Source organism: Dendrobates tinctorius, unplaced genomic scaffold (genome assembly GCF_039654945.1).
Source record: "Dendrobates tinctorius isolate UK_male_01 unplaced genomic scaffold, ASM3965494v1 ptg000548l, whole genome shotgun sequence".
NCBI classification, from domain to species: Eukaryota; Metazoa; Chordata; class Amphibia; order Anura; family Dendrobatidae; genus Dendrobates; species Dendrobates tinctorius.
Genome location: NW_027362206.1, coordinates 1,482,501 through 1,502,870, shown reverse-complemented (window position 1 = coordinate 1,502,870; position 20,370 = coordinate 1,482,501). Strand labels below are relative to the sequence as shown.

The window sequence follows — 20,370 nt, the reverse complement described above, 5'->3', positions numbered from 1 at the left end:
AGGATTCTGGGTGAGGAGAGGAGACTGCTGGGAGATTATACAGTATACACTGGAGGATTCTGGGTGATGAGAGGAGACTGTTGGGAGATTATACAGTATACACTGGAGGATTCTGGGTGAGGAGAGGAGACTGCTGGGAGATTATACAGTATACACTGGAGGATTCTGGGTGATGAGAGGAGACTGCTGGGAGATTCTGGACGATTCTGGGTGATGAGAGGAGACTGTTGGGAGATTATACAGTATACACTGGAGGATTCTGGGTGAGGAGAGGAGACTGCTGGGAGATTATACAGTATACACTGGAGGATTCTGGGTGATGAGAGGAGACTGCTGGGAGATTCTGGACGATTCTGGGTGATGAGAGGAGACTGCTGGGAGATTATATAGTATACACTGGTGGATTCTGGGTGATGAGAGGAGACTGCTGGGAGATTATACAGTTTACACTGGAGGATTCTGGGTGATGAGAGGAGACTGCTGGGAGATTCTGGACGATTCTGGGTGATGAGAGGAGACTGCTGGGAGATTATATAGTATACACTGGTGGATTCTGGGTGATGAGAGGAGACTGCTGGGAGATTATACAGTATACACTGGAGGATTCTGGGTGAGGAGAGGAGACTGCTGGGAGATTATACAGTATACACTGGAGGATTCTGGGTGATGAGAGGAGACTGATGGGAGATTATATAGTATACACTGGTGGATTCTGGGTGATGAGAGGAGACTGCTGGGAGATTATACAGTATACACTGGAGGATTCTGGGTGATGAGAGGAGACTGCTGGGAGATTATACAGTATACACTGGAGGATTCTGGGTGATGAGAGGAGACTGCTGGGAGATTATATAGTATACACTGGGGGATTCTGGGTGAGGAGAGGAGACTGCTGGGAAATTATACAGTATACACTGGAGGATTCTGGGTGATGAGAGGAGACTGCTGGGAGATTCTGGACGATTCTGGGTGATGAGAGGAGACTGCTGGGAGATTATATAGTATACACTGGTGGATTCTGGGTGATGAGAGGAGACTGCTGGGAGATTATACAGTATACACTGGAGGATTCTGGGTGAGGAGAGGAGACTGCTGGGAGATTATACAGTATACACTGGAGGATTCTGGGTGATGAGAGGAGACTGCTGGGAGATTATATAGTATACACTGGTGGATTCTGGGTGATGAGAGGAGACTGCTGGGAGATTATACAGTATACACTGGAGGATTCTGGGTGATGAGAGGAGACTGCTGGGAGATTATACAGTATACACTGGAGGATTCTGGGTGATGAGAGGAGACTGCTGGGAGATTATACAGTATACACTGGGGGATTCTGGGTGAGGAGAGGAGACTGCTGGGAGGTTATACAGTATACACTGGAGGATTCTGGGTGATGAGAGGAGACTGCTGGGAGATTCTGGACGATTCTGGGTGATGAGAGGAGACTGTTGGGAGATTATACAGTATACACTGGAGGATTCTGGGTGAGGAGAGGAGACTGCTGGGAGATTACACAGTATACACTGGAGGATTCTGGGTGATGAGAGGAGACTGCTGGGAGATTATACAGTATACACTGGTGGATTCTGGGTGATGAGAGGAGACTGCTGGGAGATTATACAGTATACACTGGAGGATTCTGGGTGATGAGAGGAGACTGCTGGGAGATTATACAGTATACACTGGAGGATTCTGGGTGAGGAGAGGAGACTGCTGGGAGATTATACAGTATACACTGGAGGATTCTGGGTGAGGAGAGGAGACTGCTGGGAGATTATACAGTATACACTGGAGGATTCTGGGTGAGGAGAGGAGACTGCTGGGAGATTATACAGTATACACTGGAGGATTCTGGGTGAGGAGAGGATACTGCTGGGAGATTATACAGTATACACTGGAGGATTCTGGGTGATGAGAGGAGACTGCTGGGAGATTATACAGTATACACTGGAGGATTCTGGGTGATGAGAGGAGACTGCTGGGAGATTATACAGTATACACTGGAGGATTCTGGGTGAGGAGAGGAGACTGCTGGGAGATTATACGGTATACAGTGGAGAATTCTGGGTGATGAGAGGAGACTGCTGGGAGATTATACGGTATACACTGGAGGATTCTGGGTGATGAGAGGAGACTGCTGGGAGATTATACAGTATACACTGGAGGATTCTGGGTGATGAGAGGAGACTGCTGGGAGATTATACAGTATACAGTGGAGGATTCTGGGTGATGAGAGGAGACTGCTGGGAGATTATACAGTATACAGTGGAGGATTCTGGGTGATGAGAGGAGACTGCTGGGAGATTATACAGTATACACTGGAGGATTCTGGGTGATGAGAGGAGACTGCTGGGAGATTATACAGTATACAGTGGAGGATTCTGGGTGATGAGAGGAGACTGCTGGGAGATTATACAGTATACAGTGGAGGATTCTGGGTGATGAGAGGAGACTGCTGGGAGATTATACAGTATACACTGGAGGATTCTGGGTGATGAGAGGAGACTGCTGGGAGATTATACAGTATACACTGGAGGATTCTGGGTGATGAGAGGAGACTGCTTGGAGATTATACAGTATACACTGGAGGATTCTGGGTGATGAGAGGAGACTGCTGGGAGATTATATAGTATACACTGGAGGATTCTGGGTGATGAGAGGAGACTGCTGGGAGATTATACAGTATACACTGGGGGATTCTGGGTGATGAGAGGAGACTGCTGGGAGATTATACAGTCTACACTGGAGGATTCTGGGTGATGAGAGGAGACTGCTGGGAGATTATACAGTGTACACTGGAGGATTCTGGGTGATGAGAGGAGACTGTTGGGAGATTATACAGTGTACACTGGAGGATTCTGGGTGATGAGAGGAGACTGCTGGGAGATTATACAGTATACACTGGAGGATTCGGGGTGATGAGAGGAGACTGCTGGGAGATTATACAGTATACACTGGAGGATTCTGGGTGAGGAGAGGAGACTGCTGGGAGATTATACAGTATACACTGGAGGATTCTTTGTGATGGGAGGAGACTGCTGGGAGATTATACAGTATACACTGGAGGATTGTGGATGATGAGAGGAGACTGCTGGGAGATTATACAGTATACACTGGAGGATTCTGCGTAATGAGAGGAGACTGCTGGGAGATTATACAGTATACACTGGGGGATTCTGGGTGATGAGAGGAGACTGCTGGGAGATTATACAGTATACACTGGAGGATTCTGGGTGAGGAGAGGAGACTGTTGGGAGATTATACAGTATACACTGGAGGATTCTGGGTGAGGAGAGGAGACTGCTGGGAGGTTATACAGTATACACTGGAGGATTCTGGGTGAGGAGAGGAGACTGCTGGGAGATTATACAGTATACACTGGAGGATTCTTTGTGATGGGAGGAGACTGCTGGGAGATTATACAGTATACACTGGAGGATTCTGGGTGATGAGAGGAGACTGCTGGGAGATTATACAGTATACACTGGAGGATTCTGGGTGATGAGAGGAGACTGCTGGGAGATTATACAGTATACACTGGAGGATTCTGGGTGAGGAGAGGAGACTGCTGGGAGATTATACAGTATACTCTGGAGGATTCTGGGTGAGGAGAGGAGACTGCTGGGAGATTATACAGTATACACTGGAGGATTCTGGGTGAGGAGAGGAGACTGGTGGGAGATTATACAGTATACACTGGAGGATTCTGGGTGAGGAGAGGAGACTGCTGGGAGATTATACAGTATACACTGGAGGATTCTGGGTGATGAGAGGAGACTGCTGGGAGATTATACAGTATACACTGGAGGATTCTGGGTGAGGAGAGGAGACTGCTGGGAGATTATACAGTATACACTGGAGGATTCTGGGTGAGGAGAGGAGACTGCTGGGAGATTATACAGTATACACTGGAGGATTGTGGATGATGAGAGGAGACTGCTGGGAGATTATACAGTATACACTGGAGGATTCTTTGTGATGGGAGGAGACTGCTGGGAGATTATACAGTATACACTGGTGGATTCTGGGTGATGAGAGGAGACTGCTGGGAGATTATACAGTATACACTGGTGGATTCTGGGTGATGAGAGGAGACTGCTGGGAGATTATACAGTATACACTGGAGGATTCTGGGTGATGAGAGGAGACTGCTGGGAGATTATACAGTATACACTGGAGGATTCTGGGTGATGAGAGGAGACTGCTGGGAGATTATACAGTATACAGTGGAGGATTCTGGGTGATGAGAGGAGACTGCTGGGAGATTATATAGTATACACTGGAGGATTCTGGGTGATGAGAGGAGACTGCTGGGAGATTATACAGTATACACTGGGGGATTCTGGGTGATGAGAGGAGACTGCTGGGAGATTATACAGTCTACACTGGAGGATTCTGGGTGATGAGAGGAGACTGCTGGGAGATTATATAGTATACACTGGAGAATTCTGGGTGATGAGAGGAGACTGTTGGGAGATTATACAGTATACACTGGAGGATTCTGGGTGATGAGAGGAGACTGCTGGGAGATTATACAGTATACACTGGAGGATTCTGGGTGATGAGAGGAGACTGCTGGGAGATTATACAGTATACACTGGAGGATTCTGGGTGATGAGAGGAGACTGCTGGGAGATTATACAGTATACACTGGGGGATTCTGGGTGAGGAGAGGAGACTGCTGGGAGATTATACAGTATACACTGGGGGATTCTGGGTGAGGAGAGGAGACTGCTGGGAGGTTATACAGTATACACTGGAGGATTCTGGGTGATGAGAGGAGATTGCTGGGAGATTATACAGTATACACTGGAGGATTCTGGGTGATGAGAGGAGACTGCTGGGAGATTATATAGTATACACTGGAGGATTCTGGGTGATGAGAGGAGACTGCTGGGAGATTATACAGTATACACTGGGGGATTCTGGGTGATGAGAGGAGACTGCTGGGAGATTATACAGTCTACACTGGAGGATTCTGGGTGATGAGAGGAGACTGCTGGGAGATTATATAGTATACACTGGAGAATTCTGGGTGATGAGAGGAGACTGTTGGGAGATTATACAGTATACACTGGAGGATTCTGGGTGATGAGAGGAGACTGCTGGGAGATTATACAGTATACACTGGAGGATTCTGGGTGATGAGAGGAGACTGCTGGGAGATTATACAGTATACACTGGAGGATTCTGGGTGATGAGAGGAGACTGCTGGGAGATTATACAGTATACACTGGGGGATTCTGGGTGAGGAGAGGAGACTGCTGGGAGATTATACAGTATACACTGGGGGATTCTGGGTGAGGAGAGGAGACTGCTGGGAGGTTATACAGTATACACTGGAGGATTCTGGGTGATGAGAGGAGATTGCTGGGAGATTATACAGTATACACTGGAGGATTCTGGGTGATGAGAGGAGACTGTTGGGAGATTATACAGTATACACTGGAGGATTCTGGGTGAGGAGAGGAGACTGCTGGGAGGTTACACAGTATACACTGGAGGATTCTGGGTGAGGAGAGGAGACTGCTGGGAGATTACACAGTATACACTGGTGGATTCTGGGTGATGAGAGGAGACTGCTGGGAGATTATACAGTATACACTGGAGGATTCTGGGTGATGAGAGGAGACTGCTGGGAGATTATACAGTATACACTGGAGGATTCTGGGTGAATAGAGGAGACTGCTGGGAGATTATACATTATACACTGGAGGATTCTGGGTGAGGAGAGGAGACTGCTGGGAGATTATACAGTATACACTGGAGGATTCTGGGTGAGGAGAGGAGACTGCTGGGAGATTATACAGTGTGACGAACAGCCCACGGCCGTTCGTCCACTTACGGGCGACGACTAACGGGGGTCCCGCTGCCACCAAAACGCGACGGACAGCGGGCCCTGTGTCACCACTATGTCACGATCCCACCACTGACACCGGTGTATCAGCGGACGGAGGGACGTGACACAATGCCGGCACACGGCTATCACAGGCGCAGTGGGGCTTATCTTAGTTATCCCACCACTGGCACCATGTGACAAAAATATCCAGCAAGCTAATCTCGCTCTACAATTTGCCGCAGGGGGAGTTTAATTTGGATGCCCCACCACTGCTATCAATCTTCCAAGTACTGCGGGGATTTGTGTATATCCCACTTTCTCAGTTCCACCTTGGAACTCGCAGCTCTCCGGCGCCCCCCTTACCCTCAGGTCAGTCAGGGAACTGCACCTAGGATAATTGGTCGCCGGACGGGCTGCCTGTTGTGAACCGGCAATTAGGCTTCTGCAGTAAGGGAATTATCAATGCTGTGGCCGCAGACCCTTATTCAGCAATATAAGACCCTTCTGTACTGCCAGCAAGCCGTAATAGCCGTACACAACGCGCTGCCACCAGTCACGGTTACTTAATTCACAGTGTTAAATTAAGAGGGTCCGTGGCAAACCCCTTGAATTAGTAGCGATTATCTAACAAAGGCGTATAGTTCGATTCTTAGAGCATGGAGACAGATCTAAATAATTTCATTTATTTTCCGAAAGAGGACAGTGATTACAGATAAAAGTTGCTATAAAATTGAGACATAAAATATGTACAGTACAGGTATAAAATAAAAGTGGAGAAAACAAAGAGATTACACTCACAGTTCCATATTGTTCCTTAGGCAGACCATGCGGCTAAGGTGGGTGGAGGCGGAGCTGCACTTCTCCGCTCATCTGAGTTCTTGTCAGCACGGATTCTGCAGCTGTTCTGAGCTGGTTCTGCCAGGGAATGCCTTATAGACTTTCCTATGTGACATCACAGAGAGGTGCATTCTGGGTTGATCCCACCTCTCTTATCCAAGTTATGTTTTGGCTACAAAACTTAGATTAGCTATAACTTTATGGGAGAAGCTGGTATGGACTCATCAGTGGTTTCATGTTTCCCAGCGTAATGAGTCCATCAAGAAAACATCAAACATCTATGCGATATGACCGTCCATTTGGGCGCAAATCCTATCTCATGTTCTGGACAGGGTAGAACTTCGAAACATACGCGGTCTCGAAGCTGGGACCGCTCAGGTTACAAAAATATGATTTTCATATCTCTACTTGGTACGGTTTTCGCAGGGCAGGCTCTTAAAGTTTTATTTCAAACAAAGACCTTTTTCCCGCATTTTCTCTTTCAGCTGAGAGAAGCCAAATGGTGTGAGGAAGATGGTCTAGCTAATTAACATTCCTGCTCTTCCAGAGGAAGTGGCAGGGTTGATAAAACCTGGGGGGAAGGAATTCCTACTACTGACAGTTTACAATGTCCTAGGATGGAGGATTTGTTAGCACATTGCAACAGAAAACATATCTTCGGGCATTGTACATCACACCTCCCCCCTTAAGAGGGCGCTAAGGAGGCATTACCTCTCGGTAATCTGCCATGCGCACCTCAGCGGATTCGCCCCGGCGGGACAACCCATCGGCATTGCCGTTTTCACTGCCCTTCCTGTGTTTTACAGTAAAATCGTACTGTTGAAGGGCAAGGCTCCAGCGGAGCAATCTTCCATTGGTTCCGGACACTGTGTGCAACCAGCTCAGAGGGTTGTGCTCAGTTACCACCGTGAAGGCGCGCCCGTACAGGTAGGGCTGCAAACGCTGCAGTGCCCACACCATGGCCAGACACTCCTTCCCGATGGTCGAGTATGCTACTTCCCTCGGCAAAAGTTTCCGGCTCAGGTACAACACGGGGTGCTCTTGGTCCCCCGAGTCGACCTGGCTAAGCACAGCACCGAGGCCAAACTCGCTGGCGTCGGTCTGTACCAGAAACGGGCGACTGCTGTCGACTGCTCTCAACACTGGAGAGTTGCACAGGGCTGCTTTCAAAGCTTGGAAAGCAGCCTCACAGTCATCTGTCCAGTTGACTGTTTGGGGTAGCCTCTGCTTGGTGAGGTCAGTCAAGGGTTTGGCAAGGGCGCTATAGTCCTGTACGAACCGCCTATAGTACCCTGCAGTGCCCAAGAAGGACTTCACCTGTTTCTTGGTCCTGGGGGTGGGCCAGGACACGATTGTGTCCACTTTTTCTGGCTCCGGGCTCATGGAACCCCCGCCTACCCGGTGCCCCAGGTAGTGGACCTCGCTCATGCCTATCTGGCACTTCCCCGGCTTGATGGTCAGGCCTGCCTGGTGAAGACGCTTGAGCACCTCCTGGAGGTGCTGAAGGTGTTCCTCCCAGGTGGAACTGAAGACGGCAATATCGTCTAAGTACGCCACTGCGTACTCCTCCAGTCCCCGAAGCAGGTGGTTGACCATCCGCTGGAAAGTGGCAGGGGCATTCTTCATGCCGAAGGGCATGACCGTGGACTCGTACAGTCCAAAGGGGGTGATAAAGGCGGATTTCTCCTGCGCCTCAGGGCTCAGGGGAATCTGCCAGTATCCCCGACTCAAATCCATGATGGATATGTAGTTGGCGTTTGTCAACCGCTCGAGCAGATCCTCGATGCGCGGCATTGGGTGGGCATCAGAGGTTGTGATGGCGTTGAGCCCCCTGTAGTCCACGCAGAACCGGGTGGTTCGATCCTTTTTAGGCACGAGGACTACAGGTGAAGCCCACGCACCTTTTGACCGTCGAATCACTCCCAGCCTTAACATCTCATCGACCTCTTGGCGCATGACTTGTTGCACCGTTTCAGAGATCCGATAAGGTGTTCGCCGTAATGGGGCATGATTCCCGGTGTCCACCTCATGAACCGCTAACTCCGTCCTCCCAGGACGGTTGGTGAACACGGGCCGGAAGAGTTCCAGGGTGGCCATCAACTGCAACCGCTGGGACACGGTGAGCGAACCACTTATCTCCATGTCCTCAATGGACCCATTGGCCTTGGCCTGGGCCAGCATGTCCAGGAGGGAATCTTCCTCCACATCCTCTGGCAGATTGCAGACCGGTAGGACGCAAGCTTCACGTTCGTAGTGCGCCTTAAGCATGTTGACGTGAAAGGCCTTGCGCCTACCCCGAGCATGGTCAAGCGTGACCACGTAGGTGACCGGGTTGAGCTGTTGGTGGACGACGTATGGGCCTTCCCAGGCTGCCTGAAGCTTATCCGTTGGTACAGGGACCAGCGCCCACACCTTTTGACCCACCTGGTAGGTCCGCTCCCGGGCGTTCTGGTCGTACCAGCGCTTCTGGTCAGCCTGAGCCTGCGTCAGGTTGTCATGCACCAACTGCGTCAAGGTCTGCATCTTGTCACGGAAGCGCATGACATAATCCACGATGGACACTTCTGTGGGGTTTGGCTCATCTTCCCAGGATTCTCTTATCAACCCAAGGGGTCCCCGGACTCGCCTGCCATACAGGAGCTCGAAGGGGGAGAACCCGGTCGAGGCCTGCGGAACTTCTCTGTAAGCGAACAGCAGGTGTGGGAGGTACCGCTCCCAGTCGCGCCCTTGGGTCTCAACCAGTATGCGGAGCATCTGTTTGAGGGTACCGTTGAAACGTTCACACAAACCATTAGTCTGTGGGTGATACGGACTCGATACCAGCTGCGTCGCCTGCATTTTCTCACAGAGAGCCTCCATTAGGCGAGACATGAATTGGGGCCCTTGATCGGTAAGCATCTCCCTGGGAAATCCTACTCTTGAAAAGATGGTCACCAGTGCGTCAGCCACCTTATCTGCCCTGGTTGAAGACAGAGCTACTGCCTCTGGGTACCGGGTAGCGTAGTCTACCACGGTGAGAATGTATCGCTTTCCGGAGCTGCTGGGGACGGACAGCGGTCCTACAATGTCCACCGCGATTCTCTGGAAAGGCTCCTCTATCACCGGCAAAGGAATAAGGGGAGCCTTAAGAGCAGGCCCCGCCTTACCCACTTTTTGACAGGTGGCGCAGGAGCGGCAGTAGTGTGTTACATCTGTCCCCATCTTGGGCCAATAGAAGTGTTGAGACAGCCGTGCCTTTGTTTTGCTGATCCCCAAGTGTCCAGCGAGTGGAATCTCATGGGCAATCCGCAACAACTCGGTTCTGAACTGATAGGGGACGACCAGCTGTCTTTCCCTCAACCACTCCTTTTTAGGATCTCCGGGTACTGTCTCCCGGTACAACCTTCCTCGTTCCCAGAACACCCTCTCCTTATCAGGCTTGGAGGTGGGCGTCTCGGCGAGACCTCTCAATTTCTCCAGGCTGGCATCTGAGTGCAGAGCAGCCTGGAACTCCATGCTGGAGGCTGCCAGAAGTGACGTCAGGGTACCTCCTTTACTGGGACCCTCTGGAACCGGCTCTGGGTTCACCTCTGGTTCAGTCTCTCCTGTAGCAGCAGAGGGTCCAGAAGACAGTGCGTTACCTGCGATCTGGGCACTCTGACTGCGTGTGACAGCTGCTATGTATGCTGTCTCCCTGGGGATTTCTACAGACCCACCAGCCGGTGCTGCCCTGGGCTCTCCCTCCCCATCCACCCCCAACACTTTAGGAGCAGTGCTACTTATGGGCCAGTTACCTTCCTCGGTGGCACTGGTCAGCTGCATGGCATTACCTTCCTCATGGTCCCCATGCACCTCCCCATTCTCTTGAGCACCGTTGCTTGCTCCTGCCAGGGGTTTCTCAGCCGTTTCACTCCGCAGAGTGACGGGGCTGAGCACCTCGGTACCTGTGGACACATCTACCGTTTCAAAGAAAGGGTTAACGGGTTCAGTCGGCACAGATACATCAACATCATCATTCCTAGGAAAAGAATGGTTATCAGTTTGCTTTGGTACATTCACATCAGCATCAGCATCATACCTTGGGAAAGAATGGTTGTTAGTTGCATCATTACTCATCAAGGCATTAGCAGGTAACACATTCAGTTTCCCATCATCAACATCATCAGGGTTAACGTTACCCTTATTATCAGTTTGGGGAAGGGTGTCAGGGACATAGTATGCAACCATCCTCCCCAAGTCAGTCCCCAATAAAACATCAGTGGGCAAATTTTCAGACACTCCCACCTCCCTCAACCCGCTCCCGGCACCCCAATCAAGAAAAACTCGTGCCACTGGCAAGGGACAACGGGTGCCTCCAATCCCGGTGACAGTCAAGGTTTTCCCCTCAACAAACTCTTCAGGGGCCGCCAGTCCAGGACGGATGAGGGTTCGTTCAGCCCCGGTGTCCTTGAGGCCTGTAGCAAGACGGGCCCCCACCTGAACAGGTTGAACGTTGTCGTCAGCCCTCCCAACCACACCTCCCACCAAAAGAACAGAGGCGTTGGGCCCGGGGGCCTTGGCTGGGGGGTTCTTCGGCCTATTCGGACAGGTGTAAGAGAAGTGAGCAGGCCGCTTGCAGTGGTGACACAGGCGACTGTCAGTAGCCGGCCTGTTGTTGGCAACAGGGACAGGGCCTCCAGAGGGACGGCTAGCTGGGGCATTGGGGTTGGTTGCTGGCTTACCCCCTTTCCAGCTGGTGGCGACTGGCCTCCGCGTCTCGGGCTTCCGGTTGGCCTCGTGGTTGTCGGCGATCTGCGCCGCTTTGTCCGCGTTTGTTGGTTCGCGGTCCAGGATGAACTGTCGGACCTCAGCTGGGCAGAGATGCAGGAACTGGTCTTTGATCATCAGGTCCCGTAGCTGCTCAAAGGTTTCAACGGACAGTCCATGGATCCACTGGTCAAAGTGGGTCCTGAGTCCTTGCACCACATCACTGTAGCTATCGTGTGGGCCACGTTGGAGGTGTCGGAACTTCTTTCGGTATACCTCAGGTGTCAGCCGGTATTTGGCGATCAGCGCCTGCTTTATGGCGTCATAGTCGTCATCGGCTTCTGGCGGAAGAGAAGCAAATGCCTCCAGGGCTTTGCCTTTTAGCCCTGGGGTCAAGTACCTTGCCCATTGGTCTCTAGGCAGCTGGTACTGTCTGCAGGCTTTCTCAAAGGCTCGCAGAAATGTGTCCAAGTCCCCATCCTTTTCCATCACGGGAAAATGCTCTGGCCGGGGTTTAGGAGTCTGGACGCTGCTGGGCTCACTGCTTCGGGCTGTGGGGGCATTCCCACCCCGCTGGAGTACCTCCAGTTCATGGGCCCTCTGCGCCTGGCGCTCGGCTCTCTCAGCCTCAGCTTGGCGCTCACGTTCGGCTTGGGCCTCCTGCCGATATTGCTGGATCAGCCTCACCCGCCCATCCCTGTCTTCGGCGGGGAGTTCGTCCAAGGCCATTTGCAGATAGGGGTCCACCCCGTTCTGGTTGAATGTGGGGCCAGCGCTCAGGAGTGGAGCCTCTGCTGCAGCCCCATGGCAACTTGGGCCAACTTCTGCGCTCGCTGGATTCTGGTCGTTGTCCAGCTGCACTAGAGCCGCGATCATTTGATCTTTGGTTCCGCCTGCGGCGTCTATGCCTCGGTACGTGCATAACCCAGCAAGGGTGTCCTTTTTCTGCTTCTGATACCACTCCACTGTCATCGCCGCCATGGTTGCCAAATAAAAGATAGAAAAAGAAAAACGAAGAAACGGGAGGGGGATACTTGCAAGTACACACTAATGTCTCAGGACTAGTAACCACTGAGTCTGTTCTCCAAAACCTATGATGCAGGATTCCCGCAGGAACCGTGCAGGTCTTTAGTGAGAGGAATGATTGCTCAAACCAAATCACTAATGCTCTAGGATTATCCCACCGCTCTGCCACCAATATGTGACGAACAGCCCACGGCCGTTCGTCCACTTACGGGCGACGACTAACGGGGGTCCCGCTGCCACCAAAACGCGACGGACAGCGGACCCTGTGTCACCACTATGTCACGATCCCACCACTGACACCGGTGTATCAGCGGACGGAGGGACGTGACACAATGCCGGCACACGGCTATCACAGGCGCAGTGGGGCTTATCTTAGTTATCCCACCACTGGCACCATGTGACAAAAATATCCAGCAAGCTAATCTCGCTCTACAATTTGCCGCAGGGGGAGTTTAATTTGGATGCCCCACCACTGCTATCAATCTTCCAAGTACTGCGGGGATTTGTGTATATCCCACTTTCTCAGTTCCACCTTGGAACTCGCAGCTCTCCGGCGCCCCCCCTTACCCTCAGGTCAGTCAGGGAACTGCACCTAGGATAATTGGTCGCCGGACGGGCTGCCTGTTGTGAACCGGCAATTAGGCTTCTGCAGTAAGGGAATTATCAATGCTGTGGCCGCAGACCCTTATTCAGCAATATAAGACCCTTCTGTACTGCCAGCAAGCCGTAATAGCCGTACACAACGCGCTGCCACCAGTCACGGTTACTTAATTCACAGTGTTAAATTAAGAGGGTCCGTGGCAAACCCCTTGAATTAGTAGCGATTATCTAACAAAGGCGTATAGTTCGATTCTTAGAGCATGGAGACAGATCTAAATAATTTCATTTATTTTCCGAAAGAGGACAGTGATTACAGATAAAAGTTGCTATAAAATTGAGACATAAAATATGTACAGTACAGGTATAAAATAAAAGTGGAGAAAACAAAGAGATTACACTCACAGTTCCATATTGTTCCTTAGGCAGACCATGCGGCTAAGGTGGGTGGAGGCGGAGCTGCACTTCTCCGCTCATCTGAGTTCTTGTCAGCACGGATTCTGCAGCTGTTCTGAGCTGGTTCTGCCAGGGAATGCCTTATAGACTTTCCTATGTGACATCACAGAGAGGTGCATTCTGGGTTGATCCCACCCCTCTTATCCAAGTTATGTTTTGGCTACAAAACTTAGATTAGCTATAACTTTATGGGAGAAGCTGGTATGGACTCATCAGTGGTTTCATGTTTCCCAGCGTAATGAGTCCATCAAGAAAACATCAAACATCTATGCGATATGACCGTCCATTTGGGCGCAAATCCTATCTCATGTTCTGGACAGGGTAGAACTTCGAAACATACGCGGTCTCGAAGCTGGGACCGCTCAGGTTACAAAAATATGATTTTCATATCTCTACTTGGTACGGTTTTCGCAGGGCAGGCTCTTAAAGTTTTATTTCAAACAAAGACCTTTTTCCCGCATTTTCTCTTTCAGCTGAGAGAAGCCAAATGGTGTGAGGAAGATGGTCTAGCTAATTAACATTCCTGCTCTTCCAGAGGAAGTGGCAGGGTTGATAAAACCTGGGGGGAAGGAATTCCTACTACTGACAGTTTACAATGTCCTAGGATGGAGGATTTGTTAGCACATTGCAACAGAAAACATATCTTCGGGCATTGTACATCACATACAGTATACACTGGAGGATTCTGGGTGAGGAGAGGATACTGCTGGGAGATTATACAGTATACACTGGAGGATTCTGGGTGATGAGAGGAGACTGCTGGGAGATTATACAGTATACATTGGAGGATTCTGGGTGATGAGAGGAGACTGCTGGGAGATTATACAGTATACAATGGAGGATTCTGGTTTATGAGAGGAGACTGCTGGGAGATTATACAGTGTACACTGGAGGATTCTGGGTGATGAGTGGAGACTGCTGGGAGATTATACAGTATACACTGGGGGATTCTGGGTGATGAGAGGAGACTGCTGGGAGATTATACAGTGTACACTGGAGGATTCTGGGTGAGGAGAGGAGACTGCTGGGAGATTATACAGTATACACTGGAGGATTCTGGGTGAGGAGAGGAGGCTGCTGGGAGATTATACAGTATACACTGGAGGATTCTGGGTGAGGAGAGGAGACTGCTGGGAGATTATACAGTATACACTGGAGGATTCTGGGTGAGGAGAGGAGACTGCTGGGAGATTATACAGTATACACTGGAGGATTCTGGGTGAGGAGAGGAGACTGCTGGGAGATTATACAGTATACACTGGAGGATTCTGGGTGAGGAGAGGAGGCTGCTGGGAGATTATACAGTATACACTGGAGGATTCTGGGTGAGGAGAGGAGACTGCTGGGAGATTATACAGTATACACTGGAGGATTCTGGGTGATGAGAGGAGACTACTGGGAGATTATACAATATACACTGGAGGATTCTGGGTGAGGAGAGGAGACTGCTGGGAGATTATACAGTATACACTGGAGGATTCTGGGTGATGAGAGGAGACTGCTGGGAGATTATACAATATACACTGGAGGATTCTGGGTGAGGAGAGGAGACTGCTGGGAGATTATACAGTATACACTGGAGGATTCTGGGTGATGAGAGGAGACTGCTGGGAGATTATACAGTATACATTGGAGGATTCTGGGTGATGAGAGGAGACTGCTGGGAGATTATACAGTATACACTGGAGGATTCTGCGTAATGAGAGGAGACTGCTGGGAGATTATACAGTATACACTGGAGGATTCTGGGTGATGAGAGGAGACTGCTGGGAGATTATACAGTATACAGTGGAGAATTCTGGGTGATGAGAGGAGACTGCTGGGAGATTATACAGTATACACTGGAGGATTCTGGGTGATGAGAGGAGACTGCTGGGAGATTATACAGTATACAGTGGAGGATTCTGGGTGATGAGAGGAGACTGCTGGGAGATTATACAGTATACACTGGAGGATTCTGGGTGATGAGAGGAGACTGCTGGGAGATTATACAGTATACACTGGAGGATTCTGGGTGATGAGAGGAGACTGCTGGGAGATTATACAGTATACAGTGGAGGATTCTGGGTGATGAGAGGAGACTGCTGGGAGATTATACAGTGTACACTGGAGTCTTCTGGGTGATGAGAGGAGACTGCTGGGAGATTATACAGTATACACTGGGGGATTCTGGGTGATGAGAGGAGACTGCTGGGAGATTATACAGTCTACACTGGAGGATTCTGGGTGATGAGAGGAGACTGCTGGGAGATTATACAGTATACACTGGAGGATTCTGGGTGATGAGAGGAGACTGTTGGGAGATTATACAGTATACACTGCGGGATTCTGGGTGAGGAGAGGAGACTGCTCGGAGATTATACAGTATACACTGGGGGATTCTGGGTGAGGAGAGGAGACTGCTGGGAGGTTATACAGTATACACTGGAGGATTCTGGGTGATGAGAGGAGACTGCTGGGAGATTATACAGTATACACTGGAGGATTCTGGGTGATGAGAGGAGACTGTTGGGAGATTATACAGTATACACTGGAGGATTCTGGGTGAGGAGAGGAGACTGCTGGGAGGTTATACAGTATACACTGGAGGATTCTGGGTGATGAGAGGAGACTGCTGGGATATTATACAGTATACACTGGAGGATTCTGGGTGAGGAGAGGAGACTGCTGGGAGATTATACAGTATACACTGGAGGATTCTGGGCGATGAGAGGAGACTGCTGGGAGATTATACAGTATACACTGGAGGATTCTGGGTGAGGAGAGGAGACTGCTGGGAGGTTATACAGTATACACTGGAGGATTCTGGGTGATGAGAGGAGACTGCTGGGAGATTATACAGTATACACTGGAGGATTCTGGGCGATGAGAGGAGACTGTTGGGAGATTATACAGTATACACTGGAGGATTCTGGGTGAGGAGAGGAGACTGCTGGGAGGTTATACAGTATACACTGGAGGATTCTGGGTGATGAGAGGAGACTGTTGGGAGATTATACAGTATACACTGGAGGATTCTGGGTGATGAGAGGAGACTGTTGGGAAAATATACAGTGTACACTGGAGGATTCTGGGTGATGGGAGGAGACTGCTGGGAAAATATACAGTGTACACTGGAGGATTCTGGGTGATGAGAGGAGACTGTTGGGAGATTATACAGTATGCACTGGAGGATTCTGGGTGATGAGAGGAGACTGTTGGGAGATTATACAGTATACACTGGAGGATTCTGGGTGATGAGAGGAGACTGCTGGGAGATTATACAGTATACACTGGAGGATTCTGGGTGATGAGAGGAGACTGTTGGGAGATTATACAGTATACACTGGAGGATTCTGGGTGATGAGAGGAGACTGCTGGGAGATTATACAGTATACACTGGGGGATTCTGGGTTATGAGAGGAGACTGCTGGGAGATTATACAGTGTACACTGGAGGATTCTGGGTGATGAGAGGAGACTGCTGGGAGATTATACAGTATACACTGGAGGATTCTGGGTGATGAGAGGAGACTGCTGGGAGATTATACAGTGTACACTGGAGGATTCTGGGTGATGAGAGGAGACTGCTGGGAGATTATACAGTATACACTGGAGGATTCTGGGTGATGAGAGGAGACTGCTGGGAGATTATACAGTGTACACTGGAGGATTCTGGGTGATGAGAGGAGACTGCTGGGAGATTATACAGTATACACTGGAGGATTCTGGGTGATGAGAGGAGACTGCTGGGAGATTATACAGTATACACTGGAGGATTCTGGGTGATGAGAGGAGACTGCTGGGAGATTATACAGTATACACTGGAGGATTCTGGGTGATGAGAGGAGACTGCTGGGAGATTATACAGTATACACTGGAGGATTCTGGGTGATGAGAGGAGACTGTTGGGAGATTATACAGTGTACACTGGAGGATTCTGGGTGATGAGAGGAGACTGCTGGGAGATTATACAGTATACACTGGAGGATTCTGGGTGATGAGAGGAGACTGCTGGGAGATTATACAGTATACACTGGAGGATTCTGGGTGATGAGAGGAGACTGCTGGGAGATTATACAGTATACACTGGAGGATTCTGGGTGATGAGAGGAGACTGCTGGGAGATTATACAGTATACACTGGAGGATTCTGGGTGATGAGAGGAGACTGCTGGGAGATTATACAGTATACACTGGAGGATTCTGGGTGATGAGAGGAGACTGCTGGGAGATTATACAGTGTACACTTGGAGGATTCTGGGTGATGTCGCTCTCGTTGGTTGTCAGGTTCCTCTCCGGTGTCAGGACGTCGCTCTCTATTTCTCCGTGGAGGAGTGGGATTATGTAGAAGGACACCGGGATCTGTACTCGGACGTTGTGGTGGAGAAGCTCCGGGTTCGTCCAGGTGAGTAGAGACGTGTGTATTGTACATTCTCACTGCGGGCTCTGGTGCTGTGGGGTCTTGTCGGACCCTCTCTCCATATACACACAGCGGATAATGCCCGGTCATGTAGAAGCTCCCGGTTTCGGCTCTTACATCTGGTTCTGGTCCTACCTCTGCGGCGTGTCGGACGTGTCATTGTCGGGGTCGCCCGTCTCTACATGGCAGTGTGTGCCCTTATCTGATCTCCGCGGCCTCGATCCTTTCATCGCACACAGACAAGTGACCTTTATCAGCAGAGTAACTTGTATCTCTCCCTGATGGATCCTCTGCTTCTGGCTTCTTCAGGGACATGAAGCCTGGACCTCTGGATCTCTAGTCAGGTGTCTTTCCTTTTCATCCTCCTCATGCATCAAGAAATCGTTACAATAAAGTATCACTCCCCATACTACTATTGAAGCGTATACCGTGGTATGTAAAACTTTGGACACCCCTGGTCAAAATTGCTGTTGTGGACAGTTAAACAAGTTGCAGATGACATGAGCTCTACAAGGACTACAGTTAGAGGTGACACCTTACCTATGTATGTTAGGCAAAACAAATATATACAGTACAGACCAAAAGTTTGGACACACCTTCTCATTCAAAGAGTTTTCTTTATTTTCATGACTATGAAAATTGTAGATTTGCTCTGAAGGCATCAAAACTATGAATTAACACATGTGTAATTATATAATTAACAAAAAAGTGTGACACAACGGAAAATATGTCTTATATTCTAGGTTCTTCACAGTAGCCACCTTTTGCTTTGATTACTGCTTTGCACACTCTTGGCATTCTCTTGATGAGCTTCAAGAGGTAATCACCGGAAATGGTCTTCCAACAGTCTTGAAGGAGTTCCCAGAGATGCTTAGCACTTGTTGGCCCTTTTCCCTTCACTCTGCGGTCCAGCTCACCCCAAACCATCTTGATTGGGTTCAGGCCTGGTGACTGTGGAGGCCAGGTCATCTGGCGTAGCACCCCATCACTCCTTCTTGGTCAGATAGCCCTTACACAGCCTGGAGGTGTGTTTGAGGTCATTGTCCTGTTGAAAAATAAATGATGGTTCAACTAAACGCAAACCGGATGGAATAGCATGCCGCTGCAAGATGCTGTGGTAGCCATGCTGGTTCAGTATGCCTTCAGTTTTGAATAAATCCCCAACAGTGTCACCAGCAAAGCACCCCCACACCATCACACCTCCTCCTCCATGCTTCACAGTGGGAACCAGGCATGTAGAGTCCACCCGTTCACCTTTTCTGCGTCGCACAAAGACACGGTGGTTGGAACCAGAGATCTCAAATTTGGACTCATCAGACCAAAGCACAGATTTCCACTGGTCTAATGTCCATTCCTTGTGTTCTTTAGCCCAAACAAGTCTCTTCTGCTTGTTGCCTGTCCTTAGCAGTGGTTTCCTAGCAGCTATTTTGCCATGAAGGCCTGCTGCACAAAGTCTCCTCTTAACAGTTGTTGTAGAGATGTGTCTGCTGCTAGAACTCTGTGTGGCATTGACCTGGTCTCTAATCTGAGCTGCTGTTAACCTGCGATTTCTGAGGCTGGTGACTCGGATGAACTTATCCTCCGCAGCAGAGGTGACTCTTGGTCTTCCTTTCCTGGGGTGGTCCTCATGTGAGCCAGTTTCTTTGTAGCGCTTGATGGTTTTTGCCACTGCACTTGGTTACACTTTCAAAGTTTACCCAATTTTTCGGACTGACTGACCTTCATTTTTTAAAGTAATGATGGCCACTCGTTTTTCTTTACTCAGCTGCTTTTTTCTTGCCATAATACAAATTCTAACAGTCTATTCAGTAGGACTATCAGCTGTGTATCCACCAGACTTCTGCACAACACAACTGATGGTCCCAACCCCATTTATAAGGCAAGAAATCCCACTTATTAAACCTGACAGGGCACACCTGTGAAGTGAAAACCATTCCCGGTGACTACCTCTTGAAGCTCATCAAGAGAATGCCAAGAGTATGCAAAGCAGTAATCAAAGCAAAAGGTGTCTACTCCAAAGAACCTAGAATATAAGACATATTTTCAGTTGTTTCACACTTTTTTGTTAATTATATAATTCCACATGTGTTAATTCATAGTTTTGATGTCTTCAGAGTGAATCTACAATTTTCATAGTCATGAATATAAAGAAAACTCTTTGAATGAGAAGGTGTGTCCAAACTTTTGGTCTGTACTGTATATTTTTCATATTTTACCTTTAAACATTGGAAAATGGGCTGATGTAAAAGTTTGGGCACCCTGTATGGTTAGTACCTAGTATCACCCCCTTTTGAAAGTATCACAGCTTGTAAACACTTTTGTAACCGGCTAAAAGAGTCTTTCAATTCTTGTATGAGGGATTTTCATTGATTCTTCCAGTTCTGTGAGATTCCCGGGTCATCTTGCATCCTTTATTTTGAGGTCTAGACACAGATTATCAATAATGTTCAGATCAGGGACTGTGAGGGCCATTGTAAAACCTTCAGC

At 49.4% G+C, this 20,370-nt stretch overlaps 1 protein-coding gene across 1 annotated transcript in view; it reads left to right on the top strand.

Annotated features, from left to right (window-relative positions):
- Positions 1-20,370, top strand: part of LOC141078378 (uncharacterized) — a 101,363-nt gene that overhangs the window by 6,887 nt on the left and 74,106 nt on the right. Inside the window, exon 2 of the mRNA XM_073565126.1 lies at positions 17,751-17,868. Within this exon, the coding sequence (XP_073421227.1) occupies positions 17,751-17,868 (118 nt within the window). The remainder of the gene's footprint in view (positions 1-17,750; positions 17,869-20,370) is intronic.